The sequence below is a fragment of the Linepithema humile genome, chromosome 8 (assembly GCF_040581485.1).
Source record: "Linepithema humile isolate Giens D197 chromosome 8, Lhum_UNIL_v1.0, whole genome shotgun sequence".
Classification (NCBI taxonomy): Eukaryota; Metazoa; Arthropoda; class Insecta; order Hymenoptera; family Formicidae; genus Linepithema; species Linepithema humile.
This window is the reverse complement of record NC_090135.1, coordinates 11,622,970-11,646,376: the sequence shown is the minus strand read 5'-3', so window position 1 is coordinate 11,646,376 and position 23,407 is coordinate 11,622,970. Positions and strand designations below refer to the sequence as shown.

The window sequence follows — 23,407 nt, the reverse complement described above, 5'->3', positions numbered from 1 at the left end:
GTATATACACCGAATGAGAATTCAGATCGCAGAACCTGTCGGCAATCGCAGCAGATCTCTTCGATGCGGATTTGAAGATTGAGGAAGGAATCGATAAAAGTTAACTCATAGAAAGATCCTCGTAAAAAGTCCTTATAAAAAAAGCGAAGAAACATCTCTGAAAATAAGACATGAAATTCATTGAAAAAATTTAAGTTAATTGAAAAAAATAGAAGTGAGAAAATTGTTTACCTGAAGTTGATGTATTTAAAAATGCTTTGCTCTGCCTGAAACAAATTTAATTTGAAAAGGGAATAAAATCTCTTCTTTAATTTAATTGCCTTTTATATTTTATTTCGTAGTGTATTCTTACTTTGTCGCACTCTTCGATCCGTGGCTAAAAAAAAACTGGTAGAAATAAGGCATTTTTAGCATCCAAAGTGATTTAAGACACTGAAGTGATTTAAAGACTTGTGAACATTTGTTTCGTACATCTTGAAGATGAAGAAACTTTTATTGCTGATAATCTGCATTCAATTCGCTTTAATCGTCATTGGCAGACATCACAGGTGAGAGTATGACATTTTCCTAAAAAATTTATTCATTAGATTTTTCTAATTTATTCTTAATTTTTTGTTTACTGTTCCTGTTTTCTCATTTTTCTTCTTTGTTTATTTCTTGTTCTTCCTTTTTCTCCGTTTATTTTTACAATTGTATATTTTTCCAACTTACGTTTTTCTTTAATACAGGGACAGTGGATTTTTGAATCACGTGCAGCTGGTGCATCAGTTTCGATGTTCCTTGCCGCAACCAAGGGCTGTTCCGGTGAAAGATCTTCTGACTGTAGGCCTCGGACCTGACGAAGTCTTCTATCCTGCATCCACAGTTCTGTCACGCTGCGCAGGATCAGGATGTTGTCCTAATTCGACGCAGATCTGTGCTCCAACCGAAACCAGGAACGTTAGTCTCGTCTTCATGGTGATGCACCGCATTGATCGGCAACGAGATCGTCATCACGAAATCATTCACGCTTTGGAGCACACCAAGTGTGCCTGCATGGACGAAACTTTAGCTACGAAGGATTCCAGGTTTTAAACAAAAATCAAACAGCTTTGAGTCCTGAAAATTAAAATTTCTATTGTTCAAAATATATTCTTATTAATTTTTGTTAATACACCTAATTTTGAAAAAAAATGTAATACTACATCTTTGTTCTAAATTTTAAAACATATTGGAATCAAAAATTCTCCACTATGTTCAAAAAATCTTTTCATCTATTACGCGGATAAATCCAAGAATTTATAATAGATTAGGGATTAATGTTAGATTCAAACAGGATGCAAAGTAGTAAGCAGCACAAACACATTCGTAAGACTTTATTGGGTCCAAAAATGAAGGCTTTATATCTGTGATATTTTTATTAAGTGTTGTTTTATATTTCATATATATTTTTTTTAATAAACTAAAGTTATAAAACGAACTTATTTGATAGAATGGAAAGTGCAACAGAATTAAGAGAATTATGTATTTTTCCTTTGTGGATAGAAAAAAGTCTTCAAATGTATCTTGTACATTTTTATAATATATTTTAATTATACATACTTGTCTACGTATTATATATTCATCGACTTATTCATAAATAAATTGAAGCGTTTCCACAATTTTCACAAGAGTCTTGCAAAACCTAGTCCACCAGTCGTTTTTCTTCATTTCTTAATATCGAAATATTGTCTGACAGCATAAAGATCGTTTTTAATACTCTCGTTATTCGGATCTAATTCCAAAGCGGTTTCTAGCTCGGGAATTCCATGCTGTGGTGCAGATAATTTGCACAATGCAGCGCCTCGGCGAGCATGACATCTCGCTCGCGATACTCTATTACTTTCGCACTTTGGCTCCATTAGTTCTAACGCCTGTAGACAAGAGATTTCCTTTTTTTTAGATTTTAACCAAAGAAAATATATGCTTATGTAGAAATGCGATAAAGATACAATAAACAAAACTGGCTTTAAATACTTTTTTTTTTTATTTTTTCTATTTTAAATTTGTGAATTCTTTTATACTGCATCTTTTTAAGTTATTTTTTATATTGTTCTGTATTTTTTAAAACTTTGGAGATGTTTGTGGAATACTCTGTATACGTAATAATAATTGCTATTCCACTTACCTTGGAACTATCGTCAATGCACCTGTAATAATTTCCAATTGCATAATGCGCAGCGGATCTATTTACATAGAGCGTCGTCATTTTGTCGCTAATTTTTATCCCGTGTGTATATGCACTAATAGCAGCCAAATAATTCCCTGCCTTGAAGAAGTCACTGCGAAAGAAGCAATTAATCGAAACATTAGTAACTGCACAACAAAGCACACTTTTGCTGACATACTCGCCCTTGTCCTTCAACCACTGAGGATCCTGTTCCTCAGGACGAAGATCCTCAACAACGAATCCAGTTTTCCTTCTAGCCTCCGCTTGTTTAGAAAGCCACTGAAAAGAATTACATATAAAACATAAAAAAAAATCAAGTTCTTCTTGCTTCTTCCTTTTAAAAAGAAGTCATGCAATTTTCAATTGAAGCAACGCAACGTACTTCCTGTTCTTCCGCGTGAGAACTCTCCCTAGCCGGAGTAGGAAAGACCCGCTCAGAGAAAGTTATATTGATAGTCGCGCTTTTTCTGGGAAGTGGAATCGTTTTGGCAGGTTCATCAAATATCTGGTTTATTCGAGAATATCGATTTTTCAATATTTTGTCGATCAAATCATGCTCTGATCTCTGTTTTTTCGTTTTTGCGAATTTTTGCAAGGAATTCCGATCCATTTTCTTGATTAAAGCATTCGTCGAAGACACCGTTTCATAATCCGACTCGGAATCTTCAGACGTGGAGCTTTTCTCGAGGTTAAAACTCTTCTCCTTTTTTTCAATATTTAATTCTTTTCTTAATTCTTTTTCAATAATTGACATTTCTTTCCGATTCTCTCTGTTAATCAACTCTTTCTTCGTATCCTCTGCAACTTCTCTCTTTGGATTTTTTACAACGCCTGGTCCATCCTTTAGTTCTTTTATTAATTCGTGCCTCTTTTCTACTTCAACTTCTTCATTCATTTTTTCTTTTGTGTCAATTTCCTCAGATTGCACGATACCAAAGTCATCCTTAAACCATTTAAGGGGACATCTTTCGGAAACAGAAAATGTTTTCATATAATTTTGTTTCATAGTGTTTCCAAAATGTTTTCTGTAATCGTTCACGATACCTGTACGCCTTTCTATTTTCTTGTGTCTTGCCAGAAATGTCTTGAAGGATCGGCATTTCCGCATTTGACCGCCATTCTTCAAAATCTTGCATTGCAGCTCTGCGATGAGAATCTCTCAAGGATTCTATTTTATTTAGTATATCGGTATCCAAATTAATCTGCACTTTTACTGCTTCTTTTTGCAGATGTTGACGTTTTTCTATAAACCAATGATTTGTGTAGACATTATAATTTGTTAATCAATGGCAAAACAAATGGCGACAAATGAATGATGAAGTAAAAAGATATTATCTTTCTTTCTATTCTTCTTGAAAATTTTAACTCTTTCCAACTACTTATTAATCACAAATCTTACCACTTTTAGATTTTGCACGACTTTCCGAAACGCTTTGTGCTTTTTTCAAAATTCGATTTCTAAGCTCACACTTCTGTTCTTTGCTAATGTTTTCCATCTCGAGGTTTGGCCATTTAGAAGGTTTTTCTTTTTGCAAAGAAAAAATAGCTTCAGTATCCGTCAAAGTACACTCACTTTCTTCTTCAAGCACATTTTTCCATAGAAATAATTCCAAAATAAAAGGTGGAAAACTAATCTTTAATAAAAGTCGATTATATCAGTCGTAGTAATCCGCAATGCTCACATTTTAACATATAAAAATTTCTTGATTATAAAAAATTTTGAACTAATTTTAGAGAAAATTCTTGATTTTGTAAATGTTTTTCTTTAATTTAAATAATTAAAGAACTCTTCTCTCCAACTTTGGAGAGAAATTTTTTAATTATTTAAACTTAAACATATTTTTTGAAAATGAAAAAAAATAACCAAATACCTTTACGTAATTATCCATGGCAAATAAATCCACATTTTTAGGACAACCTTTTAGAGGTATGTAAATTATTATCTTCTTCTCTGTCTGTCGCCATTGATAATCCTTTATAATTATTATCGGCATGATTAAAGTTTTCGCAAATAATTCGCTCGATTCGATGCAACTTCTTTTCTCCTTTGCTGTACATACATACAAGTCCTATATAGCGTTGCGTAAAATATCGATCAAACAAATGTATCCACGTAACCATAAAATACCTAAACAAAGCAAAAATAATGAAATTATTAGCCTTACATTAAAAATCCAGGATAGACAGTAGAAAGATTCAAATTCTATGTATCGTACGAATTACTTTTAATTAAAACGTTCAAGAGTATTTGTTTTGACAATACTTTTCGTAGACATATTAAAAAGCTGCCGTTTCGCATGTACCTCCATTATCAATATCAGTATCATTATCATCATCTTCTCTTCATCGCTTCAAACACTTTCCTCTTCATGAGCAACAATCTCTAATCAATGGAAACATGTACATGACTCAAATCGTACACGATCCAACAAAAGCAATGTAGCAAAAGAGATAACGTTTTTTTCGAAAAAAATATGATCGACATGTTTTTCAGGTTCCAAGCATTTGTAATGTAAAATTAAATATATTACATTGCTCACTCACGATTAATCAAAATGCCAAATTGCGTCTATCATTAGCAGTATGCCGGTTTAAGTATTACTCTCTTGTTCCTGATTAATTAATTGCCACTGTCAAAAAATTACGCAACATAATTGAATAAAAATGGTTTACCAAGCGATTTCTAAAGATCTCAGCTGAATCTTGCGATTAAATTGGATCGTGTATGAGGCGCTCCTCGAAGTTACGTGGCTAAGTGATTCGTTGAAAGTTGGCTACAAAACTTATGATAAATCAGTCGGTTTTGTGAAGGGTCCATTCTTAAGGAACGGAAATACATAAATGAGAATCCGGGATTTGAGGATTTACATGGTCAAAGAGCAATAGGATGCCACGATCTAGATCTAACAAGTAACAGGAAATCCAATCAAGGATATAGCTACGAGTAAATAGCAATTCATCGATCGATTAAAACATTCAGATATTTGCGAATGCAATCTAGAAATCTGAACGTTAACGAAAGTTAAAAGATTCGCGTCCAGAGATCCAAAAAGAGCTCGGTAAGTAAACAATCCAAAGGTTTGAAAGTAAAAACTTAAATTCCAGAGATCTAAAGATCCGCAAATGGAACAATCTGATGCTTTCGGGTTTGAAACATCCCGGGATCTCTAGATCCAACGCTGAAAAAATCCTCAAAGCTCAAGATCCGACGATCCTTAATAAGTATCGATTAAAGGAAGTATCGCAGGAAGTAAAAGCAACATTTCGTTACGGATAATTGAAGTGCGAAGGGATCGTTCCGTCGACGTCTCGTCAACGACAATCAACAGATTACAATTCTTATAAGAAACACGGATTAATTCATTCCCGTAGTTCGTTGTGAGTGTAACAACAGAAACAACAAGTGCGTGTCGCAGTAATGGAGGACTTCTATAAGGATTCACGATGAAAATGCAGAGGATTATGCCTCGTAAAGAGTAGCATTATGACACTGTAATCGGTTTTCTTTGTCGCTCCGCAGACTCACGCCACTCGCACACACGCACACGACTCATACATACATACATATTAATTGTCTCTCACCCGTCGTCATTATTAATCGTCGCTCAGTACATACGTATATTTACACATTATGCCCCAGAATTCAACATTTCTCCGACTGCTCGCGGCGAAGTGTGTCGAAATGTTCGAAATGGAGCGCGAAAAGTTCAATGCTATTATAAATAAGTACGCGTACAGTGGTACGCACGTCCTCGTCTCCGACGCGGTTTCGCGTCCGATCTCGCAGCCTTTCGCGTATTCAGGCTCTCTTCTTCGTGCGGGAGCAGCATTTGGCCACTTCGTCCTATCCGATTCGTGTGGAATGTACGACACTGAGTGTCCCAGCATTTACAGCTCGACGACGCGAAGGACTCATTCTCGAGTCTTTTTTTGCGAGCGTTTTGACAGTTCTGTGGGAAATGATTGAGGGGAGAATGCAAATCTGCTGACACATTTGGCTTAGTGCGAAAGGTATTGCTTTGAGCAAATTTGGAACGAATAAATATAAATTACAAAGAGATATGTTTCTTAATTACAAAGTAATTATAGCAAGTCTACAAAGTATACTGGCTGTCTCTGATCAATTTTATTTTTTCTCTCTTTTCCCATCATATTGCGATTAATCGCATTTCTCATGAAAAATATTGATAAGATAGAAAAGCCGATGATATAATATTGATATAACAAATATTACCGATGTTTCTTATAATTATAAATAATCTATTCATATTATATTTATATTCAATCGTTATCTTTTTGCTATTCAGTCAAGTGAGAAAAAATAAAAATTTGTACAATTATTCAGTATAGATATGAATTTTTAAAAGTTTAATATAATTGATCAGAGATGAACCTTTAATGAATAATTAATAATCAATTGATAATTCGTTGACGACGCATTATATAAAATCGAGAAAGAAGACAACGATTACGTTGAAACGTCTATCTGAAAGATCAATTCTTAATTGTGGGGAAAAGCGCCGTTAAACGCGATCATATAAATAAATACGGGAACAATGCTTACACAACTATACACACACACATACGTACATACACGTACATGTATGTATGCATCAGTATATATACTATATACGTACGTACAATTACAAAAGAGTGTATTTTTAAGTGACACGACAGTTTATTACACACTCTCCGCGCTCTAGCGGCCGACTAGCGGTAAAAGATAATTTTTTCTTTCCACAAAAGAACGGCATTTATTAAAGCAGAAATCGCGCAGCCGTTGTTTTTAGGGCTAAACGTGCAGCTAGAACGCGGCCGTTTAGCTAGATTGCTTGCTTTTTACACACATTCGCGCGCGCACATACACACACAAATACATACACACACGCGCACACGCGCACACACACACGTTCACCGTTAAATAGTATTAATAATTGAAAAAAACTTAATAGCGAAAGTATAATAAGTATGGCAATAACAAGTAAATGCAGAGGCGCAATACATGGCCCTTATTTAAGGAAACGAACTATGAACGGAAGTAGAGTATCTTGAAGAAAACGCCAGAATATACTGGGTGTCTCAAAAAGAGGTAATTTAATTTACCATTAGAAATTAACTGTAATAATTTTAATTATTAAGAGTCATATTGTGTTATTGTGCGCCCGATTATTATTAGGAAATAATTATAATTAACGAAAACAATCATCCTCTTGATTAAAACCGATTAAAACTAAAAAAATTATCAAAAGTTAACAATAAGTTATTAAAATATAATTCTTTCAATTAAAATTAATTCCTAATAATAAATAATATTGAATTATAAAAAATTATCAAGGTCATTATTATTATTGTTAGTTATTTCAAATAATTCACAATCATAATTAAGTATAAATTATTCGCGATTAACTTAATATAAAAATTAATACTATAATTTTAATCATTATTAGGAATTATTTGAAATAATTATTTCAATTGTTATTACAAAAATTTTGCAATATAATTATAATATCTCAATTACTGTCTGGAACTCAATCATTAAATTAATTGTTTTAAAAGATAAACTGATAATGAATGTCAATATCAAACAAGCACAATTCGAAGGAATTGTTTGTATTAAATTCTTTCATTATCTTATCGAATAATACTTTTTTTAAGAACATGTAATTTTCTATGTGACACCCTGTATGAAAAATGGACGGCGTCATTTTTAGTTCTACATTTAACTTCTTTTTTCCTCAAAAATTTTCACAAAAAATAAATTTTCCAATTTTTTCCTAAAAATATATAACTCGTCAATGAATTCCGATGAATACTTATTATTAATTTTTTCGTCTACCTCTTTCGAGATACCCTGTACATCTCGCATTCAGAAAATTTGCATCGCCTTACCGGATGCTTAACTGATATCAAACGAATCTAGTTTATACGTAAGCTATTTTTTCCGCGCAGCTTTTTCCGCTTTTCGTCGCATTCGCTCGATTTCCTTACGCTCTTTGCGCTCACGATCGGCCTGGGCCCTTAATTCCTTCAGTTTGCGCTTCAAATGCGCTTTAGCTTCGCTGTAGATCCCCAGGGCCTTCAGTTCTCTCGATTCCAAACGCAGCAGGTTGCTCCCGTTAATGCCGCTCTCCAAAAATTGAGGAGAAAAGTGTTCCAAACCGATTCCCGTCAACCATTGGCAAACCTAAAAGAGAGCATTCTTCTTTTTAAGAAGATATTTTAAGAATATAATATAAAATTTTCCATTTTTCTTAAATATAAACCCAAGATAGTTTGTAGAACTAAGTTCTGCAATCTTAAATTATTTTGTTCAAAGAAATTCTAATACTCACTTGTTCTTTGGACCAATCAGTGACCGGCGCGTTCTGCCAAAAGTGAGACTTCTTGTCACCTAAACCAAAGTCGCTTAGGTGAGCGGGCAACCAAACTGTGCTCGAATCTACATTGATAATGCATGCATGATGGAAAGTAAGTAATTGGGGGGGGGGGGGGGGGATCTTATCACGCTATTAGTAATCACTCTAATCAGCAATTATTTTTTACCCATATAAAAAGCGAGATTATATTTGTAAGATAAAGCGTTATTAATTGCATAGACGAATTAAAAGAGTAACTAACTAATTGAAGTATTTAATTCTATATCGAAATCTTTTAATACATATTGAAATTCTTTAATTCCTGATTGAGTGATCGAAGCGTTAGTGCCGAGACTGTATATCAATCCTTTGCGGTTTGAATTAATTTCGACGAATAAGTTAATAACAAGCAAGTTTTGTCTTAATTTTAAGGCTATCGGATAAAATAAATATAATAATTAACTATTGTTATCTAAAAAATTTTATAAAGATTAAAACAGTTTGAAAATTATAATTATTGCGTGGGATTGTTATGAAACACTATGTCGAGTTCATTCTGACAAAGGACTGCAAAGGGTTAATAAGTAGAACGGCTTCAGTACCTGCGATGCCAGTAGGATCGATTCCAGGAGGACTGATAGAACCGCCAGAGGATAAGCTTGACGGAGAACTTCCTGGATGATGCCAAGGCGCGCCTCCACTGCCGATCAAATTCGACGGAGGAATCGACACTTTTTTCACTGAAAAGTTTGATCGCAATATAATCCGATTATTACTATTGTTGCAATTAATTGTAATTGAATTAATGTATTTTCACCACAGTTTCTATTTTTATTCACCTCTTTGATTAGCCTCGTTAACAGCTTGTCGTATCTCCTCTACAAGATGATGCGTGACCATGGTCGGATCGTTATTATGAAGATTGAGATCGCTGAAGTCTCCGGAACTCTCTCTCGAGGAATCGTTTCCGCCAAGTCGTTTTTCTCTCTCGGCTAAGACCTGCTTCAGTTGCTCCGCCAGCGACGCAGGTGGTCCGGTTAAAGTTGCTGATAGGAAAACATTAGCGTTTTTTTTTCTTAAATATGTCAACGGAAAACTAGAATTAATTTATTAATTAACGCATTAAAGAAGAGGCATACTCTTCTGCGACTGAGGCCAGCTCTGCTCGGTCATCGCCCTGACTTGCGAGCTGATGGTGCTGTGCTGTCGGATCGCAGTAGGATGTATAGGATCCATGTGCGCCTTGCCTTTAAGCGAGCTGATGGACGAAGTGCTGGAGTAGGAACTCAGGTTGGACTGCTTCAAGTCGTTGGGCGACCTGCTGTCCTGCGAGGTGAGTTTCGACGAGGAATCATCATCCGTATTGTCGCCCGATTCGTCCAGTCCGTAATCCTAAAATTACAAGATTCGTTAATCATGCAGTTTCATCGTTAAAAAATCTTTTCGGTATTTAACAATTAACTTAATTTTATTGTTTCTTTTTTTTTTGTTAATTTTTAAGACTTGTGCTCCACAGTGCATTGTCCAAGATTATAACATTAAGGCTACAAAACACTGATATAAAATAAATTACACATAAAAAGATACGAAAAATAAGATACATAAAGTGTACAAATATATTTTTTAAATTAACATAGAATCAACATAGAATACGTGAAACTATCGCCTAACAGAATATGTATATATGCCATACACAATACGCCATGCATCTTAATGCAGTGTAGACAGAGAGAAAAAACAAGGAGAATCTGTGAAGAAAAGCATGTTAAAGTATAAATAAAGATAATAAGCGCGAATAATCCCTCAAAATGTATCTTTTGTTAATCATAATGTTGTGTATCATAATTATGACCGTTAATGGATTAATGGACGAGAGAGCGGAAACATACAGAACTGCTGTTGCTGAGACCTCCAGACCGCTTTGGCAGCTGGCGATTTGCCAGACCGCCTCTGCTCGCCAGCTCCGCCTTACTCTTGCCGGCGGAGTTGTCCAGCAGACGATGGGCCGGTACAGCGCGATCCAGCTCCTCCTTCACCGGCAACGGTAGTGGCAGTTTTCTTTCGACAGTAGCAGTCTTGTCGCCATCGTCTGGGCTGCTGAGATCGGAGGTCTCCGTGTCGGAGAGTTGGCAGCTGCTCGACGAAGGCGGTGGCGGCAGTTGCCTGCGAGAGAGCTGCGGTGTTACTATCCTGGCAGTGGCGTTATCGTACGGCAACCGTACCGGTAGACCAAATCGCCTTTGTGTCTCCGTCAACTCCACCTCTAGCGTGATCACCTGGAATAATTTTTTTTTTTTTCGTTCCAAAACAGCTGCTCTTTCCGAAATCGAATTGTTCATCAAACCTCCGGTTTCAACTCGTTACATACTCTGTCCTTTAAACTCTTCACCAGCGCGTTGTACTCTGTATCTTTTTCCTGCAACAATTGCTGGTAGAACTCATCGCGAGCCGTGATGTCCGCTCGCAGCTCCCTGGCGGCTCTCCTGGCCCTGGCGTACTTCTGTTGCATGACCGCGTTCTGCGCCGTCGCCTGGGCCAGCATTTCCCGGGCCGTCGACAGATCCTGGCGAGCGGTGCCCAGCGCTCTCTCCGACTCGTGGAGGCGTAATCCCGATTCTCGCAGCTTAGCCGCATACTCCTCGCTGCCTGCTCCACTGTTTTCCAATTCCACCAGCTGTCCAAGATAAAAAGGTTATAACATAACGTTGACGCTACAAAACACTCGTATCAAATAAATTGTATGTAAAATGATACGGAAAAATAAGATACATGAAACGCACGAATGAATTAATATAGAGTAACGCATAGACACGTTAAACTATCACCTTACAGAATACACGCCCATACACAATATGCCATGCATTGTTGATGCAGTGTAGACAGGAAGAAAGGCATGTGAAGAAGAGCACGTTAAAGTATGAGTAAGAATATATGATAAGCACAAATAATCATATATATATATAAATCTCTTTTCTTATTCTTCTAAAATATATTTTATACTTAACGTTAATCTTCTACATTACGTTAACGTTACCCACTAAGCAAAATATTAACGGTATGGTGTAGCAGTGTGATAGCAAATCAGAATATTCCGGCAAACTGCGTCCGCATTAAGCCCCTGTTGCGCAGGCAGCCTGTCGACACAACTTGAAATCAGATCGATAGCAAAAATCAAACAGTGCTTATTTTGTTTAAACGAAATATTTCCCATACTTCGTTAACAAATTCCTGCTTCAAATTTCTGCTAACACTCTGCCGTGAAAATTTGTAGCACTGTCGATAGACTCCCCTATTAATTCAAGCAATTATAACGAATAAATTATTGCAATTAATTATTTATGAATAACTGTTATAATATTACGTTACCTTTGCTTTGAGCTTTTCGACTTCCTCGTCTGCTAATGCAAGTTTATATTGACTCTGCAAGCAACCAACGACACGCATAGTGCATAAGCGAAACAAAAATAAAAGAAAATCAATAAGTACACACTGTGCAATTGAGCAGTGAACATTTATCATATATACAAACGCGCGTAGATTCTTAACCTACACATACATACACACGCACACACATAAAACATGGACAAAAATATGTACAAAATGTATGCGTTATATATCGTAAAAAAATAACTGCTAAAACGTACAACATTAATCTAGAGACTATCTAGAGACAAAACTGACAAACACTGCATGTACACGTTGAAAAAAATTAGAAACTTACTAAATTAATTTTCTAAAACAAATACGAATAAAACTGGATACACTATAAAAGATAACATGTAAGCGCACAAAATACCTCTTGCAAGAGCTGTCTCAGACTATCCACGTCGCTTTGGGTGGTAGCAACGTGCGCTGGCATGGACGAGCTGAGTATCGGAGATCGGCTGCGACTAGAAGGCGACAGGTAATTCTCGATAGGGCTGTGAGGTGGTTCCCCTTCCGAGCAGGAGGACATCGCCGGCGAACCGGGGATTCCGCTCATCCCGCTGCCGATGGAGATATCCTCGCTCCCTCGTTGACCGTCGGGAGAAGCATCGGAGAAGTTGAGCTTCCTGTTTGCAAATATTAAGTTCCTTTCTCTCAATGTTGGCTGAAGTACGATTTACGTAACAGGAAATTATGCAGTTTGCTATAGAAATTGCGATTCCCTCAGCACTCCAAGATGCCTCGAGCTATCGTTAGAGTGGCCACCATGTGTCGTCACGGAATATTTGCGAGCAAGGATAAGTCATCATTGGGAACGCAGCAAAGGTAAAGTGTTTGAAAATTTCAAGTCGCGAAACATGATAAAAGTATCATATATTTTCTATAAATAATTCAATCTAACTCTTATGAAATAAATGTAAATTATCATATTTAATGTTGTATAAAATTGATCAATATGAAAATAATAATAAACAATAATTAGATAATAATTATTAAACTATTTAAAATAAAAAAACAAATCACATAAATATTTATATATTTACCTATTAGCAGCGTTCGCCAGCTCCCTTTCTTTATCAGCCTGGAGACTTTGCCTAATCAGCATCGCCACTTCCGAGTTCTTGGGATCTCTCTCCCTGCCAATGACAAATCGCACAAGACCGGAAGTGTTCCTGAGCACGCTGGCGGCATAAGCTTGTGTCACGCCGACCAAACTTTTGCCGTCAACCTCGACGATCTGGTCGTTCACTTGGATTCGCCCTTCGCGTGCAGCTGCCCCCTTCTCAGTAATTGTCTTCACGAAGATGCCCAGTTTCTCGAGACCCGCATCAGCACCAACGCCCATCCCGATGATGCTAAGGCCTAGACCTTCTGGACCCTTCATCAGTTCCACCGGAAAGACCTAGATTTTTTTTTTTTTTTTTTTTAATTAGTTATGGAATGTTTCAAAGTGTATTTAATATAAAATTAAATGTTATTTAGCATTACCTCCATTTTTTCAACGCGTTTCTCTAGCTCGTACTCTGCGCTGGCGGCCACAGGATCAACATCCTCATTGCGACGGTCGTATTCATTGACAGAATGCGTGGAATAAACGCGCATCGGGCCGGTGTCAAAAGACACTTTCGTGATCTTCTTGATAGGTACAGTGGACGGATAGTCCTCATCGTCTTCGTCGGACTCCGGAATTCCCGCCACCTCCATCCAAAAGTGGCCATCCTCGAAATAATGCACACCATTCTCTACGAGTATCTGAAAAATCACAAGCCAAGTTAATGACGCTTACATCTTAATTAATAAAAAGATCAGAAAATGAAATTTTTTATATACAGAAACGAATGTAAAAAAGCTACATGTTGTTTTTCTTAATAAATATTTTTTTTCTCAATTTGCATTTCTCTTCCAATTTCTTTTTACTAATTTAAGTTATTTTTTATTTAATCTAATTGAGAAAAGAAACAAATAGAGCTTTATTATTACAATTTTTCCTGGAATCGGAACGTAGTCATCTTGTTGCTCGGTTTCAGTATCGTCGTTAGCTTCCTGAGTGTCGTTTAAGCTGCTGACGGAGCCTAGCAGTCCGCTCTCGCTTCCCGTCACTGATCCTACTTGACTTTCGGTTAACGAGTCTATCGTCAGGTCGCTGCGAGATCTGTGAGACAAACTAAAGTAAGAAGAGATTTAATAACGACGAATTTAACGAGTGATAAAAATTGATAAAAAAATTAATTACGTGTATAAATCTGAGGATTCTAGAAGTCTGAGAAATTTTGATTTTGAGAGATTTTGAAAAAAGTTCATAGATTCAGTTGAAAGATTTAATTGTTTAAGAATTGATACGAATTGAAACGTTTAATATCCAAAAAGTGTTCGACAGATTAAAGTCCAAGAATCTTATAAGCTTCAAGAATCCAAAAACAAGGAGTCTAAAATCCAAGAATTCAATGTTTAAAATCATTCAGAAGAAATTCATCAAGAAGAAACAAAGGATGAAAATACAAATGCGAAAAATTGAGGAAAAGACGCAACGAAATGACTTAAAAAAAATAAGCTCGTTCACCTATAATCATGAGTGGCGCTATTGATAAGACTGGAATCAGGAGCAGACAGGACATCGGACAGCCAGTCGGGCGTGTTGTCCTGGTCGTCTCTATCCCTGTCCTGTCCTTCCTTATCCTTGTCATTAGAAATCCCGTCACCTACTGCACCATCAGCACTGGTAGGAGACAACAGCCTCGCTATCTCCTGTGCTTCCTCATCCGATAGTAACGCCGAACCTTGTCTAATTTACGTTCACGAGTCATTCACTTGGCTTTACGAACGTATTACGTGATTGCTGATAGCGAGTCGATTGTGCAATCGAATGGCAGAAGCAGTTAGGTCGATTAAATACATTCTTCATTTACGAGATGCCTCGATATTATTTTCTATTATTATTAATATTCAGTATCTAGAGGTTTTTATGGAAAAGTAACTTATTATGTAATATTTAATTGAGATTTCTTTATATTTAGCAACTCATTAAATCTTTTATCGCTTAATATTTATATAATTGAGAATATGACAGTCTTCTTAAAGTATGACAGCATTATTAATCTTCGATGACATATCTGCTTCTGTTATTCGATCACAGAATTCCAGATGTACTCACCTGATCTTCTTCTCTAAGATGCTGCACGGACCGAGGCAATCGGCAGATTTGCATTCAAATAAACACGAACGTATTAGAATCGAAACGAAAGAAAATAAAGTTATTAAGCGTCAAATGAAAAGTTAAGCTGCAAAACAGCAGCAAAAGAAATCTCTTGTACCATGAAATATAAACGACACGCTAAAATGCAATCGCTGTTTCCGAGCGCAATGGTTACTGAGTTACTAGGTTCGCTAAAAGCGTCTTCCAAAGACAGCGTCTCATTCCAAAAATCTATCTTTCTCTATCGATATTAATTTTCAAGGAAATTAAATATTCCAAAAAAATAGTCACTCGTTCGACAAAAACTTGTTGGAAAAACTTCAAGTGCAATCTATACACCGACTATAGAAACTCCTGTTTTTACTCACGGAATACTTACCGAGAGCTCAACAGATTCTCCGCCTCGTCCGGCGTCATGGTGTCCGGTGTTACAGGGGCGATATGATTGGCACTGGTCTTCGTGGGCGTCTCGGCGACTTCGGCGGAGCTATTCTGCATCTCTATCGTCGCGCAATCCGCATTGACGATGGTCTTCGTGTCGCTGGAATCACTGTCGTCGTGTTGACTGCTCTCCGACGCAGAGTGTTCGATGGATTTCCTGCCGGAATGTCGCTGCGAGAGCACGCTGGACGCCGGTGAGGCGTCCTGATTGTAGTTCTCCGACAGCCTGAGCTTTGCCAGCTCAGCTTTCTGCTTCTCCTGCTCCCACGTCGTCTGCGGCTGCTCCATGCTCTCCAGCCTCTTGCTCAGAACGCTGTTCACCGCCGCGATGCACTCCTTTCTATTGCTGATTTCACATTTGCCCACCTCCGTTATGTATTTCTCTTCGTCTTTGCCCTCCTTCGCGATGAGTCCGAAATTGTTGATCTCTTGACCGCGACTGTTGTCTTTGTCCATACTGTCGACCTTGCTCTCCGCCTCGACGAAGCTGGAACGCTTGCCGGAGACCTCCTCCCTGTTCTTCGCGATCTTCTCTTTCACACTGATTTTAATTTGATCGTTCTTCGCGTTCGAGACTGTCTTCTGGCATAAGCCATCGTTACCGGGCTTTGCCTTCGCCTCCAGCGCAGTTTCCGTCGAATTCATCTTTATCACTTCCGTGGCGTTGCTGTGATTCTTCGTCTCCGTGCTCGGCTTTGATTGAGTCTTGCACTCGGTATTGTTCTGCGAAACGGTCTCCTCACTCTGCTGCAGCTTTTTCGCGTACGGAGAGGGTATAGGGATGTTTTTGTGTTCCAGCGGCGGATACTCTTGATCGGAACTGATGACGGAGGGTGGACGTGGGCCCAGACCTGCAGCCTGAAGATCAAGGCGTACATGGGAACGCCGAATGACCGTGGTCGTGTCTGTTTCATTGAACTTGAATTGGTCTTTCTCGGAGAAACTCTCCATGTCCGAGACGCAGCTCTGGTACGTAGCCGGCTTCTCCTGATCCTCTGTTTCCAAGTCATAGCTGTTGCGACCTTGATTTGAAAAATACATGACATTAAAAATACTGGGATTAAATTGTTTTGAAAAAAAAAAACAAAAAAAAAACATTTAAAATACCTCCACAATCGATGCAAAGTAATCGCAGACACATAACTTTACGTTTTTCTGGAGTACGTCGGGCTCCAATAAGTATAAAAATTTTGATTGTACAAAATGTAGCACAACGTTTCATAAATGAACGCTATTATATTCTTGTATACTCTGTCAAAAGATTACACATTCACACGGAGAGTCTAACTTTTAGCTTGGTTAAACAAACTGTGACACAAACTCAGTTTTACATTAAAAACATAGATTATCCAACGTTGGTTAATATAATTTTAATGAATTATATTTTATTTAATTCAACTTCTTCAATTTTTTATTAGTTCATTAATTCAGTAAACAAGAACATTCGAAATGAAATTCTGCTTACAAAATTATATACATTTCTTCCTCAATAAATTATTCAAAAACTGTCTTACTTTTCTATATAAATATATATTTATCGATAAACTAATATTTTTATTTTTATTTTCTATTTTTAGAAATTTATATCACATGTATTATAAAATTTTTTACAAACTGATTTTCATATTTATAAAATGCATCATAATTCATTCGATTGTCAGAGAAGTCACTGCAATGATCAAAAATATATTTAAGGCACAGCATTGATGATTTCCAAATTTCAAAATTCTGTGAAAAGCCTCAGAGACACTTTTGCAACGTAAACGCGAGGCACGAGCGTTTGGCTGCTGGACAAGCCACACAGTGATTTCTATAAATAATACCAATGGCACACTGGTAGGAGGAGGCGGCAGAGCAAGGGAAGGAGAAAAGGGGAAAGAAGAGGGGCCACGTCTGGTACTTTTACTTTTTGGCACTTTGGCGTACTGCCATGCCAGCCCACGACAACGAAAAATCACCTGGCTTCGTCAACAGTTTCGCAAAAATGTAAGAGTTTAACTTTCCAAGCAATTCTTCATCATAAATGTGTTTCAAACATAATAAATAAATATAAATAAATCAATATATAAAATTAATAATTAAAATCACACAAATTTATTCACTATTACTTTTCTCTATCGTCTTTTTCATAGTTTCTCAATAATTATTTTTTAAATTTATTAATATATTTCTTCCACTTGAAAATAAAGATTCTTGATCTCGCAAAGTTTCATACATTTTTTCTGCGAATCTAACTTACCTGTCTGATGTTTCTCCGACATCTCCTTCTCCGCCTTCTCCTCCTTGCTGTCCTTGGAAGGTGAGCTAGGCGAGCTCATGCTGGACGAGGCACTGTCGGTGCCCGCGGACGGCAGACCCAGTTCGGATTCCGGGGAACGTATCTGCTCGGTTCTCTTGTCGTCCGGTTCTCGGTTCTCTTTCCGTTTCGCGGTTGCGATCGGTCTGGCCCAGTCGGGTCTCGGATCCGGCCTGACCACTTCGCCGCACAGTTCCGTCTCTAGAGCTTCCCGCGACGAAGACTTCAGGTCTTTCAAGTCCACGGTTCTCTTCAAGATCTCGTCGTTCTTCGCCAGCCACTCGTTACGCCATTCGGAGGTCTTTGCCGGCGAATGAATCGGACTCGGTGGATAGTTCAGGTATTCCGGCGCCTCCAGCAGATCGCTCTCTCTCCTCGTTAGAATGTTGTCCATCGAGGCGCTTCGAATTGGACTAGAAACCTCACACTGCAGCACCACCGATGGCTTGGTTTGCCCGGACGACTCGTTCGCGGCAGTTTTCAAATTTGCAACTCCTTCTGCAGCTGCTGAGCCTTTTGCGATTTCTTTCAAATTTTCCGCGGGCTCCTCCTTCGAGTCTTCTGGCGGCCTGGTAACCGTAGTTCTGATTACTGGTATATTCTCCGCAGCTGCGGAAGTCTTCGAGGTCTCTTTCGTGCTCTCCGTTGGTCTTGAAACCGCGCTTTTATATCCTGCAGTTCCCTCCGCGACTAATGGACCCTTTAAATTTTGTGTAGTGGTCTTGGAAGCTTCTTTGATGGCCTCCGCTGATTTCGAAATCACAGTTTTGTTCCCCGAAACTACTTCCGTAGTTGTTGAACTCTTCGAATGTTGTGCGGCAGTCTTGACAACATCCTTGGCACCATCAGTTAACTTTGAAGTCACAACTTTACTGCCTGGAGGTGGTCCAGGAGTTGCCGCGCCTTTCAAATTCTGTGCGGTAAATTTGGAAGCCTCCTTGGAGCTATCTGCTAATTTCGAAGCCGTCTTCGAGGGGTTCTTCTGGACAACGGCGTATTCCGGCAATGCGGAGTCCTGATTCATCTCGGCGCCACCATCTTGAATCTCCTTCGAACTGTCCTGAGGCTTCTTCGTCTTTTGCACAACGGCATACTCCGGAATCGTCGGCGAGATATCGTCAAATCTCTCTACCGTCGCGTACTCCGGGCTCTCCGGCAAATCAGACGGGCTGACGGCGGCGATGCTAGCCGGCCGTTCCCTCCTGCCAGCTGCGGACGAGTTCCTGACAGGCGGAAGCGGCGGCGGCGGCGAGCGCGCCGAGCAGAAGCTCGCTGACCTGATGGCTGGACTGGCGGAGTCGTTGGCCGTCGAGCTCGTTGTGCTTTGGTACCCGTCGACGGAAGTCGATTGTTTGATCTGACTCTGGGTGTTCTGCGAGTTCAGAGACGTCTGCACCAACGAGCGGTTCGGGTCGGAATTGTAGCGGCTTGGCCTGGTCTTGGAAAAGTGGCTGGTCCAATTCCGTTGCTTCTCGATGAGTTCCTTTGAATTCGGCCGACGCTCCGGTTTTTCCGGCCTCTCCGGACGGTCGTTTTCCTTGCCGAACGTTCGCTCGGACTTACTCAGGCCCGCGCTGGGACGCCGCTCTGGCGCGCAGTGGCCATTTTCGAAATGCCGTTCCGCATTCAAAGCTGGCACGCTGGCGCTCCACGTACTCAGATGCTCGCGGCTGCCAGGAGGAGAAGGGGAGCGGGGACGGGGTGATCTCGCCGGCGAGGTGCACCCGGAACCCGAATTCGCGGAGCTGGAACGTGACCGAAGGCCGTGTAAATTGTTCGGCTTCGTGACCCGTTCCACTCTGTAAATAAAACGAGCGAGAGAATTAGTATCGCGAATTAAAAAATTTTGATAACAGAATATAATTTTGTAGTAATAATATAATTAAAGGCGAGAAAAATTAATTTCATCATAATTCACAAACTGATGGATAGATAAAATCAAAGATCACAATTCAAAAACGTAGTTGATGAAATTCATAATTAACAAAGTTAAGCGAAAGAATATAATTGCATAAGATAAATTTTTATGATTCGCGCAATATACTAACGGTCTGTTTGATTTGTTTTCCTCGCCAAGTTTCTCAAAGAGAGCTCGAGCATTGTTGAAACGCGCCACATGACTCTCGGTTCTGACCACTGTTACTTGCGTCGGAGACTCTTTCAGCGGAACAGTTGGCTCCTTAAATCCATCCGACAGAATATTGTTCGTCCTATGGCTCAGATTATCTAGTTGCGGCTTGGACTGGAAGATGTTTGCGATGGCTGATACCTTGGAGCCACCCACTCGCTTCTTTTCTTCTATTGCTGCCATATTTGGCGCAAACTTGAACAAAAGAGCGAAAAGAATTAATATATCTTCAATTATTTTGTAATATTATCTTCATAATTTAATTTATCTAATAAAATTTTAACATAAAATCTTTCTTTCCTTAACAAAACATTGTGAGATGTTGGCAGATCTTTTTAATTAAGAAACTTTGTGTTAACAAAGTAATTGTACTAAAATTTAATAGAATATTTTACTTACTTAACTAACAATAAGTATGCGATAATTATGTATAAGTGTTAATCATTCAAGCGTTTCAGCCCATTGTCATTCATATACATTCAATGTGCTTCATTGCAGCAACCTGTAAAAGAAATAAATTGTTAGATTTGTAGGCTGATTAATTATAATTAAATAGTAATTAATTAATAGTAATTAAAAAGTAATTAATTAAAAGTAATTAATAGTAATTAAAAAGGAAGAGTTAAAGTATTTAGATACATGTACAGTGATTTACTTTTCTAAGTACACACAATTAATTAATTTCTTCAGTTTTTAAGTATTGTTTGATAAAACTAATTTTTTTCTTATTTCCATTTATTTTATGACTCTTCAATAAATTTTTAATTGTATGTATTAGCAATAATCTTTGTAATTTATATTCAACTAAACAAAGTTGCATATTTGGAAATAATTTCATAATTAGAATTCAGTTAAAAGAGTAATAAAATTTCATTCTTTTTGCATTATATCAAAGAACATATATTTTATGCCACTATTATCTATAGCTATCACGTATTAGCACAGTCAATTGGATTTCCTGACCTTTACAGAATTTGAACACTCGCTTCCTTAGAAAATTAATACCATAAGCTTTTTCTCGCCCCAAAATTTATTTTAAAAATATTTTATCTCTCCCATTTGTCTAGAATATTTAAAAAATATAACAAAAATGTATAAAAATAAAATATTAAAATAATATCTTTAAAAATATCAAAATAAAAATAAAAAGAAACAATGTATAATTAAGTCTCATAGAATAAAGATTAATTTTGTTACAAATAAGTTAAATTATATATAAAATTATATAGTTTATATACTAATTACGCTTTGATAAATAATAACGTATTTGAACAATTTTTAAAGATAAATATTATACTTATCACAATTTTCAAGATACATATATAAATCGTAATAAACAAAAAGTGTGTTACTACAACTTATAAATTGATACTCCTAAACATTTAGTATTTATAACAAATAAATTTTGTAAAATTTTTTTAAAAAGTTATGTTGTATATTTATGATTTTTTTTATATGTTTATGCATATATATGTTATTCATATTTAAAAAATTATAAATTATTATGCATATTAAAAATGAGAACAAAAGGTGAATGGCAGGCATAAGGTATAACACATAATAGGTGGGTCTGCCTTGTCTGGGCTTCAACCCTCCTCCCATAGCACACCATGCTGCTGCAATCAATACTTGAGTGCTATCCCTATGGTAGACAGATGTGAAAAGAGCTGCAAGTTTGCTTCGCTCGTGTGGTCACATAATTGCTTACGTGACAGTGGATAAATTTATAACTGCTTGTAATGTATTGAATAGTATTTGTTATGGAGTTCATTCACACAGTGTTGTTATCTAGGTACATTCTAGGTATCTGTGAATGTATCTAGATATTTGAAGTTTGATAAATATAAATGTATCTGTATATCTATGTACAAATCTTTCTATGTTTTGAATTAATTAACCTAAGAAATTTCTAAGAATTCTTTTACATGTTATTTGTTCAATAGAATCAGAGTAATAGTGACGAAAGTTATTATAATTATCATGTATATTCCACAATGTTAATAATAATGCATAATGTGCTTAATATTAATTAAATCACACAACTTGTAATTTAGTTTTGTTATAAAAAATGCAATTGCTAAATATTACACTTAATATATGCAAAATTTATTATATGATTTTTATAATCCTTTAATCAATATTTCAATAAAAATATAAGTGTATGGACTAATTCAGACAATGGAGCATAAAATAAAATTGTAAATTAAATAAATATGCAAGTTGTGTAAAAGGATTAAAAATTGTATTACAAATTAGTATAATTAATGTTCATAAAAATATAATAAAATATAAGTTAATAAAATAAACTAAATGTAATCTTAAAATTTATGAAAACTCAATATGCAGTTCATGATATTTTGATCAACATAAAACTTCAATTACAAACAATCTTATGACTTTACTCAGAGCATAAAAATGTATATTGACAGAATTAATGAGATATATTTGATCTTTAAATTCACCAATCTTATAGCTCCATTAAATAGAAGTTTCTTCAAGTTAGCAACAATGATCAAAATACAATTGTTAGATAATTCCAATATCACTTCTATTAAAATAAAAACGATATCGCAATATAGTCCAATGCACATCAACAAGACTAAAAATAAAATATGATTTTTAAATTCATCAATAACACAGCTCCATTAAACATGTTTCCAATAGCCAGTAGACTCAATACTCACAGATTGTTGAACAGAATTTTACAATCAGTCCAGTCAAAATATCAATAGTAATACAGCAAAATGCTAATTAACACAACAAGATGCAATATTGAGATTCACCAATTTTATAACTGGATTAAACAAAACACCTTCCCAATCGCCATTACACCCTATAGACACCCCGTAAAAACGTCGCTTTAGCGAGCTCGCTGAGACTCCTTCGGGAACGTCGTGATCAACGACGTCGACTGGAAGGTGTCGAGCTTTACTGCCGCGACATGTTTCCACGACAAAATTAAGTACTTTCGAAACTGACCCGGAAGACGATGTCACCATGTGCGCGCGAGCATCTCTCTCCGTCGGGCGAGCCGCACAACTTCGCACGATTCCGCTCGGCGGCGCTTCGACGACGGTTTACGGTCGCCGCGTCGCGTTTTCTTGCGATGCCGACAGCCGACGCAGCCAACGAGTTTTCGGCGTGCCGTTTCGCGCTGATTAATGCGCGATTAGGACATTCGCCATGTCCACAGGCGGCGAATTGGCCGCGACGTCGGTCTCGTCGATTCGCGTTCTGCACGCCTATCAATCGACGTTTCACGACGAACAATTCCACATCGCGAGCTGCCGGACGGACACTGCCCGACTGTGTTGACCACGGTGGAAAATGAATCAAGATGGTCAACTGCAATGTTATTTTAAATATGGCGACGGTTTAA

General features: G+C 37.3%; 3 protein-coding genes across 15 annotated transcripts; 1 reads left to right on the top strand and 2 right to left on the bottom strand.

The window, feature by feature from the left end:
* Positions 1–217: 217 nt before the first annotated feature.
* Positions 218–4,250, bottom strand: LOC105673822 (dynein axonemal assembly factor 4-like). Of its 3 annotated transcripts, none has more exons than XM_067360093.1 (9): positions 4,060–4,250; positions 3,588–3,822; positions 3,233–3,431; positions 2,571–3,153; positions 2,147–2,467; positions 1,582–1,892; positions 712–1,098; positions 353–567; positions 218–266 (listed from the first exon to the last, which is right to left on the bottom strand). In XM_067360093.1, exons 1-6 carry the CDS (start codon positions 4,180–4,182, stop codon positions 1,686–1,688), a joined length of 1,668 nt encoding a protein of 555 aa, XP_067216194.1. In that variant the 5' UTR covers positions 4,183–4,250; the 3' UTR covers positions 218–266; positions 353–567; positions 712–1,098; positions 1,582–1,685. The 3 variants fall into 3 exon arrangements, with proteins under 3 accessions (XP_067216194.1, XP_012225172.2, XP_012225171.2); XM_012369749.2 differs by having other exon boundaries at positions 218–567; positions 2,147–2,300; positions 2,367–2,467; XM_012369748.2 differs by having other exon boundaries at positions 218–567.
* LOC105673821 (uncharacterized) lies at positions 407–1,580 on the top strand. The gene is made up of 2 exons (XM_012369746.2): positions 407–548; positions 729–1,580. The coding sequence occupies exons 1-2, from the start codon at positions 481–483 to the stop codon at positions 1,072–1,074; spliced, it is 414 nt and encodes a 137-aa protein (XP_012225169.1). The 5' UTR covers positions 407–480; the 3' UTR covers positions 1,075–1,580.
* A 139-nt stretch (positions 4,251–4,389) lies between the features above and the next one.
* Spn (Spinophilin) lies at positions 4,390–23,331 on the bottom strand. Of its 11 annotated transcripts, none has more exons than XM_012369677.2 (19): positions 23,008–23,331; positions 20,428–20,530; positions 19,949–20,223; positions 17,844–19,699; positions 15,543–16,626; positions 15,122–15,142; positions 14,531–14,752; positions 13,951–14,134; positions 13,459–13,722; positions 13,014–13,372; positions 12,341–12,617; positions 11,911–11,964; positions 10,913–11,218; positions 10,434–10,820; positions 9,684–9,936; positions 9,384–9,590; positions 9,147–9,284; positions 8,521–8,627; positions 4,390–8,372 (listed from the first exon to the last, which is right to left on the bottom strand). In XM_012369677.2, the coding sequence occupies exons 3-19, from the start codon at positions 20,209–20,211 to the stop codon at positions 8,121–8,123; spliced, it is 6,234 nt and encodes a 2,077-aa protein (XP_012225100.1). In that variant the 5' UTR covers positions 20,212–20,223; positions 20,428–20,530; positions 23,008–23,331; the 3' UTR covers positions 4,390–8,120. The 11 variants fall into 11 exon arrangements, with proteins under 11 accessions (XP_012225100.1, XP_012225104.1, XP_012225103.1 ...); XM_012369681.2 differs by having other exon boundaries at positions 8,521–8,579; XM_012369680.2 differs by having other exon boundaries at positions 12,341–12,596.
* Positions 23,332–23,407: the final 76 nt, after the last annotated feature.

What these genes read in the sequence shown, in the direction of transcription:
- LOC105673821 (XM_012369746.2), top strand. Translation starts at nt 481, where the DNA reads ATGAAGAAACTTTTATTGCTGATAATCTGCATTCAATTCGCTTTAATC. An exon ending in GTCATTGGCAGACATCACAG is followed by an intron (nt 549 to 728) that starts GTGAGAGTATGA and finishes TCTTTAATACAG; the next exon opens with GGACAGTGGATTTTTGAATC.
- LOC105673822 (XM_012369748.2), bottom strand. Translation starts at nt 4,182, where the DNA reads ATGCCGATAATAATTATAAAGGATTATCAATGGCGACAGACAGAGAAG. An exon ending in CCATGGATAATTACGTAAAG is followed by an intron (nt 3,823 to 4,059) that starts GTATTTGGTTAT and finishes CTTTTATTAAAG; the next exon opens with ATTAGTTTTCCACCTTTTAT. An exon ending in TCGTGCAAAATCTAAAAGTG is followed by an intron (nt 3,432 to 3,587) that starts GTAAGATTTGTG and finishes ATTGGTTTATAG; the next exon opens with AAAAACGTCAACATCTGCAA.
- Spn (XM_012369677.2), bottom strand. Translation starts at nt 20,211, where the DNA reads ATGGCAGCAATAGAAGAAAAGAAGCGAGTGGGTGGCTCCAAGGTATCA. An exon ending in AACGCGTTGAAAAAATGGAG is followed by an intron (nt 13,373 to 13,458) that starts GTAATGCTAAAT and finishes AAAAAAATCTAG; the next exon opens with GTCTTTCCGGTGGAACTGAT. An exon ending in GTCTCAGCAACAGCAGTTCT is followed by an intron (nt 9,937 to 10,433) that starts GTATGTTTCCGC and finishes TTGTAATTTTAG; the next exon opens with GATTACGGACTGGACGAATC.